Source organism: Bufo bufo, chromosome 3, assembly GCF_905171765.1.
Source record: "Bufo bufo chromosome 3, aBufBuf1.1, whole genome shotgun sequence".
NCBI lineage: Eukaryota > Metazoa > Chordata > Amphibia > Anura > Bufonidae > Bufo > Bufo bufo.
Window position 1 is genome coordinate 232,625,136 of NC_053391.1, and position 13,643 is coordinate 232,638,778.

The 13,643-nt window shown below is 43.3% G+C and overlaps 1 protein-coding gene across 1 annotated transcript in view; it reads right to left on the reverse strand.

Annotated features, from left to right (window-relative positions):
* Positions 1–5,939: 5,939 nt before the first annotated feature.
* Positions 5,940–13,643, reverse strand: part of LOC120995059 (transcription factor ETV7-like) — a 61,532-nt gene continuing 53,828 nt past the window's right edge. Inside the window, exons 7-8 of the mRNA XM_040424031.1 lie at positions 9,234–9,334; positions 5,940–6,440 (exon numbers count right to left, since the gene is read on the reverse strand). Of these exons, the coding sequence (XP_040279965.1) occupies positions 6,359–6,440; positions 9,234–9,334 (183 nt within the window). The 3' untranslated portion in view covers positions 5,940–6,358. The remainder of the gene's footprint in view (positions 6,441–9,233; positions 9,335–13,643) is intronic.

Genomic DNA, 13,643 nt, shown 5'->3' on the forward strand with positions numbered 1-13,643 from the left:
GGACTTGCAGCATCAGAATAGTATGCAACTACACCGCTTAACCCACAACATTCCAACTCTCTGGAATCCAACATGGCATATGCGTCTGTAGGAGCAGCCATAAATGATTTGTCCATGCACTAGACCACCTCAGTAGAGAGCATGTGTTGTTTCCAGGTAGGACAGTGGCAGCTCATTCCATTCATGCTGCAGTTTTCCCCCTCATATGTATTTTTAAAAGACGCTGATGCTCATGCACTAGGTGGCGATAAAGGAGGGGAAAGAACAGCTAATGCATTTTGCTGTCAGCTCTGTAGCTGTTGGGGACTCACAATGAGAAACTCCCATGGGGGAGGAGGAGAAGGTGTTGCCACTTAAGGAGGAGTTGGAAGAGCAAGAGGATAATGATGACAGTGACACAGGCCACAACACACAATTGTCTCAGTGGGCGCAGAGGTAGAAAGAACTGGCTTGTCTGGCATGCTGGCCAGAATGGCATCCTGTATGCTCACTTGCTTATGTACTGTAGTGACTGGCTGATCGTGACATCAAGCAGTGTGATGATTACCTGATAGCCATGCTTTAAGTTCCTGGCTATCAAAGCAAAATAGGGGGAAAGTTTTCCTCCTTCCTAGAAGGAGGACAAATTACGCTATAACCAGGAAACACTGTGTACACACCTTGCCACAGCCTATGGCGAGCAGATGCCTACCGCCAGCCAGTCTGATAGGTAGGCTTCTCTCCGCCAACTGGAGTCACACCATCCCGCCACCACAACAGTAGCAGCCCTTTCAGTCTCCTCAACATGATGGAGCATTTTTTCCACCTTGTGCGAACCCTGTTCCCTGACCCCATGGATTTCTGGGCAGACAGACTGCAACTGGCACAACACACTCTTTCTTCTTTCTTGCCCAGCCTCCAGTGCTGGAGAAGGTTTTCAGCTCTGTGGGGGGCGTTGTGACACCCAAATGGACCAAGTTGTCCTCTACCAGTGTCCAAAACCTGACTTTTGTCAAATAAACCAAGGATGAATAGATCTGGCCCTGATGGCTGTGCCTCATCTTGCCACTGTTGCAGACTGCCCTCATCCTGCCACCACCACTATTATGCTACTGCTGCAACCTCCCAACCATCATGTTATGTAAGGCTGCTGCTGCCTCCATCATGCTGCTGCCTGCCAACATGTATCATATGGATGCTGCTTCAGCCGGTACTCCTTTTCGCTGCTAATCCCCTACTGCCACCGCTATTAATGCAAAGCGTCTGCCATTACTACCACCACCACTACTACTACTACTTCTACTACTACTAATACCCATAGACAGCTCCTACTGTGGTCGCATGACTCTACATTCGTACCGTACGCTTTCCACATCCACATTTCACTGCCGCTGCTCCCAATTAAAAGGCAGATTTTTTTTTAATCTTGTTCACAATTAGCCGCTTTTTCTTCTGACCATCAACACATGTGCTTGTTATACATGCAGGCATTCTGACCCTGGAAAGGCATAATTTTTGGATTCTTAGTCCCCCTCAAGCCACTTTTTTTTTAAAATCCCATAACATTGTGTATGTTTGAACATCATATGCCCCCGATAAGGCTTTGGATTGGAATATGAAAAAGCATAATACATGTGCTGGCACATTGTGTTATTAACACGCTGTATGTCAACGCCATCAAACATACATACATATTTACCTATAGCTATGTATGTCAGTGTCCCTCAGACATCATTTACTATTGCTCTCATTGCATTCGAAAGCTTGGAGAGGGGGGAGGAAAAAATAAAAAAATCATAGAAAATGAACAAAGTTTTCATAAAAATTCCTAGGAGGCTAGAGCAGGTTATATACCAATTTTCAGGGCAATTGGAACAACTTTTGCTCGGCCTGAACCGATTTTGGTTCAAATCGAACCCTTTCAAAAATTCGGAGAAACGGGACAGAATCTCGAGTAGTTCGCCCATCTCTACCTGGAACTGATACGAAACTAGTGCACATGCAGTCCATTCCCAGTGTAAATGAACAGAGGCTACTGAATCCTCCATCAGCGGCCATGTTCCGAGCACAGCACTGGCACCTCAAGTCAGACCTGCGTGTAAACATGAATTATTAATATTAAACTGTTGAACATAAGTGCTGATAGTTTAATAATGCTTATTACTAGCTGCATGCATGTGCTGCTACCAGTCAGTGGCGTTGCAAGGGGGGTGCGGGGGGGTGCGGGCCGCACCGGGTGACACCAGTCTGATGGGGTGTCACCTGCCCCCACCGGCTGCCTTACTGCAGTACAATTTAAATGTGTTAAATTCATCACCTAGGTAGGTCTGGCTGGCGGCTGCTACAATGGGGTGTCACCTGCCCCCACCGGCCGCCGGACTGACTTACTGCAGTGCAATTTGAATGTGTTAAAAATAAATTAATCACCTAGGTAGGTCTGGCTGGCGGCTGCTACTGTCTTGTCTGGCCAGCCTACCTGTGTGCCGTGCGGTGAGTCCGGCGCTCAGGCCTAAGGGGGCGTGACTGAGTCTGTCAGCGGGGCCGCGGCGGACGGCAGCGCTGGCGCAGCTGTCTGGAGGACTCTGGATGGAGGGAGGCGAGGATGCGGAGCTGCTCTGCTGTGGCCTGTAAAAGTTGCCTCTCCAGGCAGGCAGCAGAAGGACACAGACAACTTAAGGCTGAGACTGGAGCCAGGACCCCAGTGATATATCAGGTACAGTACTACTGATCATTCTCAGCCCAGAGGAGCTGCTGAGTTGATTTGGAAGTGGGGGGGGGGGGGGACACACGACTGTATTGTAACAGAGAGGGGGAGAAAAGAGATGAGGGACAAAATGTACAACATGTCTGTGCCATGGAGTCTGGAGGGGAGGAAAAGAAATGTGCCACCCATGGGGGGGAGGAGGGGATGACATGATGAGGGGACCAGGGACAATGATGAAGGGAGGGACAATTTTGGAGTCTGCACCATCAGGGGGGGTGACATGATGAGGGACAATGTTGGAGTCTGTGCCATGGGGAAGGGGGGGGTGACATCATGGCACAGACTCCAACATTGTCCCTCATCATGTCACCCCCCCTGATGGTGCAGACTCCAACATTGTCCCCCATTAGGGAGCATAATGGATGGGGGGCTGACGGCTGACATGGGGGGCATGATGGATGCAGGCTGACGGCTGACATGGGGGACATGATGGATGCGGGCTGACGGCTGACATGGGGGGCATGATGGATGGGGTGCTGACATGGGGGGCATGATGGATGGGGTGCTGACATGGGGGGCATGATGGATGGGGGCTGACATGGGGGGCATGATGGATGGGGTGCTGACATGGGGGGCATGATGGATGGGGGCTGACGGCTGTCATGGGCATGATGGATGGGGTGCTGACATGGGGGGCATGATGGATGGGGCTGACGGCTGACATGGGGGGCATGATGGATGGGGGCTGACGGCTGTCATGGGCATGATGGATGGGGTGCTGACATGGGGGGCATGATGGATGGGGCTGACGGCTGACATGGGGGGCATGATGGATGGGGGCTGACGGCTGTCATGGGCATGATGGATGGGGTGCTGACATGGGGGGCATGATGGATGGGGCTGACGGCTGACATGGGGGGCATGATGGATGGGGGCTGACATGGGGGGCATGATGGATGGGGCTGATGGCTGACATGGGGGGCATGATGGATGGGGGCTGATGGCTGACATGGGGGGCATGATGGATGGGGGCTGACATGGGGGGCATGATGGATGGGGGCTGACATGGGGGGCATGATGGATGGGGTGCTGACATGGGGGGCATTATGGATGGGGGCTGACATGGGGGGCATGATGGATGGAGGCTGACATGGGGGGCATGATGGATGGGGTGCTGACATGGGGGGCATGATGGATGGGGGCTGACGGCTGTCATGGGAGCCTGACATGAGGGCATGATGGCTGACATGGGGGGATGATAGACGGGGGCTGATCTGAGGTATGATTAACATTGGGGGTCTGATTGGTGGTCTGACCTGAGGTATAATGGAAAATATTGTTTCTTATTATACTCCTCTAAAACCTATGTGCGTCTTATAGGGCGAAAAGTACAGTCCTCAAACCAGCGATTGAAGCAGAGAGAAGATACCAGGACCACACAGAGGAGAAGCCAGCTGCTGCAGACAGAACCAGGACCAGGTGAGCTGCAGGGGGGGTCACCAAGATGTAGCTTCGCTTGTGTTGCCAAAAAATCCTTGCACCTGCACTGGTCACGTCCACGTGACAGCAGTGACTCACTCACACAGGTGGCCCGCCCAGTGTCTTCAGCTTGTCCTCTTCCTCCAGTGGCCAAATCCCGCGCCTGTGCTGAGGATCCGGATGTCCGCGCCTGTGCTGAGGATCCGGATGTCCGCGCCTGTGCTGAGGATCCGGATGTCCGCGCCTGTGCTGAGGATCCGGATGTCCGCGCCTGCGCACTGGTTTCCTGATTACTGGCAGAAGCATCGGAGTATCCAGTGCGCAGGCGCAGGCCCGTACAGTGACAGTCCTGCAAGCGCCGCATCGGAGGGCTGTTCAGAGCTCCACGAAGAGGCGTGCCGTGTTAGAGCTGCCAGCCTGCCTACCTCCTGACTTTGGCAATAGCAATATTTTTACTGCACAGTACGTGTCCCCTATATTTATATGTAATAAATAAAGCGTCCCACAGTACATAATGTGGGCAAAATATACTTAATTACATAACATTCCCAATAAATAAACTTATTTTTATGTGAAAAAAGGCTATTTTACATTTTTATTAGTGATACTCTTTGGTGCCAGGGGGTGTACCCTGGGATTTTTATTATGGTACACCACCTGGCACCAAAGTGTATCACTTTAAAAAAATGTAAAATAGCCATTTTTCACATAAAAATAAGTTTATGTTTTGGGAATGTTATGTAATTAGCTATATTTTGCCCACATTATGTACCACATTATATAACATATTTTTGGTTATATGACTAAAATATTATTGCTTCGGGGGGGTGACACCATTTTCTACTGCACCGGGTGACACCAGCCCTAGCAACGCCACTGCTACCAGTACATGTGCAGCTAGTAATATAAACTGGTCAACCTCTTTAATATTGGTGGCCATGGTTGCTTTGTGTGTCCATATTATGACACTTTTTTTTATTTTTCTGCCAACAGACTTGCGTGAGAACTCATTTTTTGCAGGGTGGGCTATAGTATTTATTGCCATAATTCTGGGATATATGTGACAGTTTTGATAGTTTGATATTCAGTCTTTTTTTTGTCAGACAAGGTGACAAAAAAAACAACAATTCTGGCGCTGTATATTTTGTTTTGTTTACTGCATTTAGCTATGGCATTACATGCAGGTTAAATGATGGGATATTTTAATAGATTGGGTTGTTGCGGACGTTATATGTATATATTATGTATAATTTTTTTTTTGTTTTACAATATATGAGAAATGGGAATTTTTGTTGTTTCTTTTCATATTTTTTAAAACTTTTATGTATTAGCAGGGTGGGACTTTGAAATAATGTCTAGGGCCCCTAGCTGCCATGGCAAGTGTTTGGCACCGTAAAATTGTGTTGTCATTAGTGCCGATCAGGGGACTGAGGGTGCTCAGTCCCTCTGTCTAACTGTTCACATGCTGTTGTCACTATTGACCACGGCATCTGAGAGTTTAAACTTTTACAGTTATTTAGAATCCCAGGTATAAGAGCCAGTCGCCAGCTTCTGAGCCTGTGCCATTGCTATGATATACTATCATGACAATTAGCGTTAAGTACCAGTGCTCAGTGTTGTACTAGTAAGTCACTGAACGTTAACGGGTTAAGTGGGTGCAATAGCTCCTGCTGAAGAATACTACTTTGGGCATCTTACAGAGGCTCTTTACCAGATAAATAACATCTTAAAAATAAAGATTCACTAGAAGAAACATCACAGGAGACTCATTCCTTTAACAACTTTATTACTATTTCTTTTTATTATTTTATTTTGTGAGCAGATAACATAATATACATTGCTATGTGAATAGCATATGTTTTGTTCTCTGAGTTCATAGGAAATAATAAGTCACTTGTAGCCACCTGCACATGAACACTGTATTCAGTCCTTATAGTAGAGAACTGATATCTCGCTAACAATTAGGCCCCCGACATCACCTGTTATGGGAGAGTTAGGAGCTCCTCATCAGGGGTGCACCACCAATGAGGCGAGGTGAGGCGATTGCCTCAGGCAGCACTTAAGGAAGACAAGGATTCCCATGGTTTGTATCAGTGACCAAGTAGTGTAATAAATTAGTGTAGTCTGATACTTTCACAGTCTGCTTTATAGTTACATACAAATAATTTCCAGACGTTAAACATTCCCTAAAATATATCAAGGTGAAAAAGTGATCACATCCTCATTAGGGTCACATGTGTCTTGAGATGGACGTCTTTCTCTAGGTGACCTAAGAAACCTAAAAAGAAATAGTTTTTGATATAATGTGTAAAGAAAATATTAGATTTTCGAATTATATATATTCTAGATTTTTCTTTACATTTTTTACACATCTAACAGGTATGGAAAACTTTCTCAACATTACATATCATGTAAAATTATGTATACTTGATGAACTATTGCTGAAATCATTTGAGGAGCAGTATTACCCATATGCAGGGCTGATTTTTGGGGGTAGCAAACTAGACAATTACCCAGGGCTGCCGTTTTCTAGAGAGCCCCTGAGGACTGGCCTGAAAATACAGTATACTGTATGCAAGCATCATCTGGAAACTAGTAGTACCGATTTTTAAGCACTGGCAATCATTTTGGGCACAGAATGATTCTATTGTGAGAGTAGTATTCTTGAGTATTTTTTGCCATTCTATGACATTATTAAGGTTTAAACATGTAGATAAAAAGTTCATTTTTTACCCTACTCTTGTTTGGAGACCTTCTTAAAGGTAGTGAGTTATCAGAAAATGACCTATTGTTTAAATTGGGTTATGATAAACATATTTTTCAAGAATTTTTGATATATTTATTTTCTATGTTAATGTCTATATTTAAAACAAATCCTGTCACTTCTTGGTCTGTACAGAAGATCACCTTCTTGCAGCGATCTGCTTATCATTACAGGCAAGAACCACAGTTTTGTCCAGTCTCTTCCTCAACAAACTACTTAAGAAGAACGTTGAAAGAGCGAGTGTTCACTCTTTCAACGTTCTTCTTAAGTAGTTTGTTGAGTGCTCCTTGTCTTGTGTCCCAGGCTCAGGAACATGTAATACTTACAGCAAACAGGGCATGTAGAGGGACACTGCCACTCTCTACATATTACATAATAGAAATACAGACACCATGTAAAATATGATGAGCCTGAACTGACTCCGAGTATGTCTAAGAGAAGATAAATGGCTCTATCTATATTTACTTGGTGCACTAATGCAAGTTTTTAATGTGTATCATGTAGCGAGAAACATTACCAAGTGCTCCATTATCATACAGGAGGAAACATTTAATAATGGGCAAATAGTACATACAAAGGAGCAGAAGAAAACATTGAATAAAGGAGGAGTCTCTCTATCTTGGAGCAGAGCATAGACAGAACTTAAGAATTCTGGTAGTTCTACCATTGTATAACTGCTCTATAATGCAGTAGCTGCAAACTTGTAAATTCACATATATTTGTACATATTGTCTCAAGTTATTGAGATGAATTCACACACAGCTGATTTGTTACATGAATGTCTTTGACAGCCCATTACGTCTGAATGGACCTTGCAGAAAATGTATTAAGCCCTGCACTTTAAAATTCTGCTTCAAAAAGTTGCAAAAGAGGGCTTTTTGTGCCATTGCTTCTTTTTGGGAAAGTGGGCATGGTTAGCTGGTTGAGCTGATGTAAGCCAGAATTATCATATGCGACCTTTTAAAAGTCACAAAAATTGTGGCACTCTTAAAGGCTATGTACACCTTTGGAGGCAATTTGTTTTATGATTGCATGTTATTTATTTTTGGCTAAAAATATTTTTTTCAATTATTGAGCTGTTCTGTCCCAAAGGGTTAACAGTTTTTTTTTAGCTGTGTGACTGGTACTTTCACTTTGTGCTGGTCATCTAATAAACATTATCTCCAAACTACTGAGAGGTCATAAACACTTATTTAAGCCACATTCTTATCAGTAAGATAAGAACTGAGCTATAATGAGTGTTCAGAGACCAGAGATAAGCTCCTCAAATGATGGAAAAGACAGAAAATCTAGAGGCTGCTACTAGAGCATCTCAGCTCTGTACAGAAAAAAGGGTTCCATAATTTAAATAAAGACCAATTTAAAAATAAAAAATTTAGCTCAAAATGAGTACAATGCAAAAATCTTCACCCCTCCATCCCTTATGATATGAGCATCGAAGCATTTTGTGCTCCAATACTCTCCCTTGGCCTGTACTGCATCACGCAGGGAAAGGGCTTGTTTAATTCCGCGGACTGCTAGGCGGAGGCTTCCGTCCAGCAGTGTATTCGGTGACGTCACTGGCAGTGATGGGCCGGCTTTAGCGCTGTCCTTGCCGTTTTACAGGCTAGGGCAGCGTTAAAGGCCGCCCATCAGTGCCAGTGATGTCACCGGGCTCACTGCAGGGCTGAAGCCTCCACCCAGCGTACACTATATAGAGCCCAGTACGTCATTGGAACCCTAAAAAAAAGCCTTTTCCCTGCACAATTCAGCACACGGCAAAGGAGGGCATCGGAGCATGAAATGTGTCTGGGTTCAGCTATGAACCCGGATAAACCTTTTAAGTCTGTATTAGACCTGCCGATGGTTGGCCAGATCATTGCTAATGAGTGTTTATGCTTGGAGCACAAAAACAACATTCAGATGAATTAAACTTGATTTTTTAAGTTGCAGAAATTGCTGAAGCAGATCTGCATATGAATTTTTCCTAAAGGATTTTCTTTCTCCTTCCTTTGGATCAACAAGTGCAAATTAGGAATTTTTCCCGTCTGGTTGAAGGTAAAGGATATTGGTCTTATTTTCACATGGACTATTGAAATGTCATATCAGTGTGCTATGTTAGTATGTTAAATTATGTTGTAATCCTTCAGTGAGACCCAATATAAGTGCCCATATGTGGCTTGACAAGCTGGAAAATATTGTTTGTTGTTACATTACAGGTTCCAAAAGGATTTTTTTTTAACCTTTTAATATATAAAATCCAGAATCCGCATACACGAGACCTTTAAAACTAAGGGGTGAAGTCTTATATGTTTAATAAGTACTTACCTAAAGGTTAGCTTCTTTCCAGATTCTTTTTTCAAAAGGTTTATTTTGTAGTACTGTCGCAGGGCTCTTGACATATTCTCATAGGTCATATTTGGGCGGTTCTGCATGGGTAAATGGAATGAATGAAATGGTTAAATCATTTATTCTCATATTTATTTTTTTCACCTTGTGATCTTCTGCTGCACGAAATGCTTTCTTTTAAAATTACATAAAATATATGAATAACAATGGATCATGTTCATGATCATGGAAACCATGAAAACCAATATGATACTCATAATTCGGAACATCTTTTGACTGATCACGAGACAGTACTTACTGGTATAATTCCATATATGAAAGTCTCTTATATGACCCATTTTCTTTGCTTGTGGTTAGTGGTTTTGTATGAAAATATTTATTATGTAAGATGAGGGTATGAGAGGGGGCGAAATAACAGCAGCCCCTCAATATCTCAGCTGTCTGCTGGCCACTGCAGCTGTGCTGGCTACTGCTCCTGGCCCTTAACCAATTACTTCTGTCACTGTATGCTCCCTCAGCTTCAGCAGGTTTCATAGGTACACAATCCCAGCAGGGGAATGAGTGCTAGCACTCCACGCAGGAATATGTCCCTCAACTCTCCTAGGTAGTGTCAGTGTCCACTTTAATGTGTCTCCTCTTGCAATCTCCTCTCACCAGACACTGCTAATGGCTAAATAATGCATATTTAATAGGGGTTTTTGTTCCCTAACATATTTCTGAGGTTTTACACTCTTTTGCCTTTATTTACAGGAAATTCTGCACTGTAAATTAGAAATACTGTGTATTGCTGAAACTGAAAGCAGGAGTTGACCAAGCCTTTGAGATGTGTTTTCTAGAAGGAGGGTGGAGCTAAGGCCTTAGTCTTTCCTCTCTTTGTTCACTGAGTTCATCTAGGAGACTCCACACAAGGTGTGTACCAGGGGAACTACTACTACTAATCCTAACATTTAGTGCGGTCCCCTCAACTCTGTGGGTCATCAATACCACAGTGCAGCACAAAATACCTCTCCAGAAGCAACAAAGTTCTGTGCTCATTCTCTAGTTGTCTCTAACTGATAAGGAGCAGGGAGATGAGGACTCGGAGGTGAGTTGCTAGCTACAGCTATAAGTCAGACCTACCTTCAGCACGCTGCCTGGTCTTTCAGAGCTACTGAACATCCAAGAAAATACCTATTATAGCCAGTCATGTTTCCTCTTATGTAGAGACAGTTTTTCCTTATCTTTTCCATTCAGACCAGACCACCATGACAATGTCTTTTAGACTCATCTCAACAGAGTTTGCAACACAGATAACTTGGACTCCCCACTTTCCCATAATCCTCCCCACCTTGTCAATACAACCTCCCCATCCTAGGGCCTCAACTATGCCATCTTGTACCCCAGTAGTAGAAATGTCCCACTACAGTGACCCCACTAGTAATAATGAAAAGATAGAAGGCCACAGCAGCATGTCCAGCAATTCTTCTTTATTGTCGAATACTTCACAGCATAGCGTAAAAACAATGGCAACGTTTCGGCTAAATGTAGCCTTTGTCAAGCATATGTTTCAACTAAAAAAACAGCATATAAATCTAACATACTTGTACCTCCCACAATCATAGTAATCCAATCGACAGTGATATTGGGTGACACACCTACATAACATCAAATCACAATGCTGCTATATCACACTAATCAGCTGATTCAAATTAGTATATGCTAATACAACGTATTCACCTGTATGGAGTGATAGCGGGTAGACATCAGCATGGTGACTGGAGTCCCAATGTTGAAGGTGCGCACGTCATTCCGCCGCGACCACTTGTGACGTAACCAAATGACGCGTAGCAAAGGAGGCAGCGTGGTTACCAATAGAGTGCGTCCCACTAGTAATAATGTCCCCTATAGTGACTCCTGCAATAATAACTCTTCCTACAGTAACCCGAAATACCCCCTATAGTTCCCCAGTATTAACCCCTTAAGGACTCGGCCCTATTTCATCTTACGGACTTTTTTGCAAATCTGACCAGTGTCACTTTAAGTGCTGATAACTTTAAAACGCTTTGACTCATCCAAGCCATTCTGAGAAGGTTTTTTCATCACATATTGTACTTCATGACACTGGTAAAATGAAGTAAAAAAACAAACATTTTTATTTATAAAAAAAATACCAAATTTACCAAAAATTTGTAAAAAATTGCAAATTTCCAAGTTTCAATTTCTCTACTTCTATAATACATAGTAATACCTCCAAAAATAGTTATTATTTTACATTCCCCATATGTCTACTTCATGTTTGGATCATTTTGGGAATGATATTTTATTTTTTGGGGATGTTACAAGGCTTAGAAGTTTAGAAGCAAATCTTGAAATTTTTCAGATATTTTCAAAAACCCAATTTTTAGGGACCAGTTCAGGTCTGAAGTCACTTTGCAAGGCTTACATAATAGAAACCTCCCAAAAATGACCCCATTCTATAAACTACACCCCTCATAGTATTCAAAACTGATTTTACTAACTTTGTTAACCCTTTAGGTGTTCCACAAGAATTAATGGAAAATAGAGATACAATTTCAAAATTAAACTTTTTGGGCAGATTTTCCATTTTAATATTTTACAAAGCAAGGGTTAACAGCCAAACCAAACTTAATATTTATGGCCCTGATTCTGTAGTTTACAGAAACACCCCATATGTGGTCATAAAATACTGTACGGGCACACGGCAGGGCGCAGAAGGAAAGGAATGCCATACGGTTTTTGGAAGGCAAATTTTGCTGGACTGTTTTTTTTTGACACCATGTCCCATTTAAAGCCCCCCTGATGCACCCCTAGAGTAGAAACTCCATAAAAGTGACCTCATCTAAGAAATTACGCCCCTCAAGGTATTTAAACCAGATTTTACAAACTTTGTTAACCCTTTAGGTGTTCCACAAGAGTTATTGGCAAATGGAGATGAAATTTCAGAATTTAAATTTTTTGGCAAATTTTCCATTTTAATCCACTTTTCCCAGTAACAAAGCAAGGGTTAAGAGCCAAACCAAACTCAATATTTATGGCCCTGATTCTGTAGTTTACAGAAACACCCCATATGTGGTCGTAAAAAGCTGTACGGGCACACGGCAGGGCGCAGAAGGAAAGGAATGCCATACAGTTTTTGGAAGGCAGATTTTGCTGGACTGGTCTTTTTGACACCATGTCCCATTTGAAGCCCCCCTGATGCACCCCTAGAGTAGAAACTCCAAAAAAGTGTCCCCATTTTAGAAACTACGGGATAGGGTGGCAGTATTGTTGGTACTAGTTTAGGGTACATATGATTTTTGGTTGCTCTATATTACACTTTTTGTGAGGCAAGATAACAAGAAATAGCTGTTTTGGCATCGTTTTTATTTTTTGTTATTTACAACATTCATCTGACAGGTTAGGTCATGTGATATCTTTATAGAGCCGGTCGAAACGGACGCGGCGATACCTAATATGTATACTTTTTTTTATTTATGTAAGTTTTACACAATAATATCATTTTTGAAACAAAAAAAAAATCATGTTTTAGTGTCTCCATATTCTGAGAGCCATAGTTTTTTCATTTTTTGGGCGATTATCTTAGGTAGGGTCTCATTTTTTGCGGGATGCGATGACAGTTTGATTAGCACTATTTTGGGGTGCATATGACTTTTTGATCGCTTGATATTACACTTTTTGTGATGTAAGGTGACAAAAAATTGTTTATTTAGCACAGTTTTTATTTTTTACGGTATTCATCTGAGGGGTTAGGTCATGTGATTACAGGTTTATAGAGCCAGTCGATACGGACGCGGCGATACCTAATATGTATACTTTTCTAACTTTATTTGGGGAAAATGATGTTTTTGTTTATTTTTACTTGAAATTTTAATTTTTTGGGGGGAAAACCTTTTTTTTTTTCACTTTATTTTTTGTCCCACTTTGGGACTTGAACTTTTGGGGGTCTAATCCTTTACAATGCATTCCAATACTTCTGTATTGGAATGCATTGGCTGTATGAGTAATACAGTGTGTATTACTCATACAGCTTCCGGCCTGTGAGATCCAGGGGGCTGGATCTCGCAGGCTCTTCACCAGAAGGCATCCCTTAGGCATCGCGCTGCCTTCCATGCCATCGGGTCCCCCCCACAGCCCCATGGGGACCCAATGGCACCGCTGACCACCGCCGCCGCACCAGGTAAAAGCCGCAAACCGCAGATTTTAGCCGCATTTAGCCGTGGTGCCTGCTCAATGATTTGAGCAGGCACCGTGTTCCGATCACAGTGTGAACTCAGCCTCAGTGGTGCAGGCCACAGGCCTTTTCTAGCCTGCATCCTGGGATGATTGTATGTCCCATTTGTACACTGCCTCTTACAGTGGCCTATGAGGGTGAATAGCATAGCAGGGAGC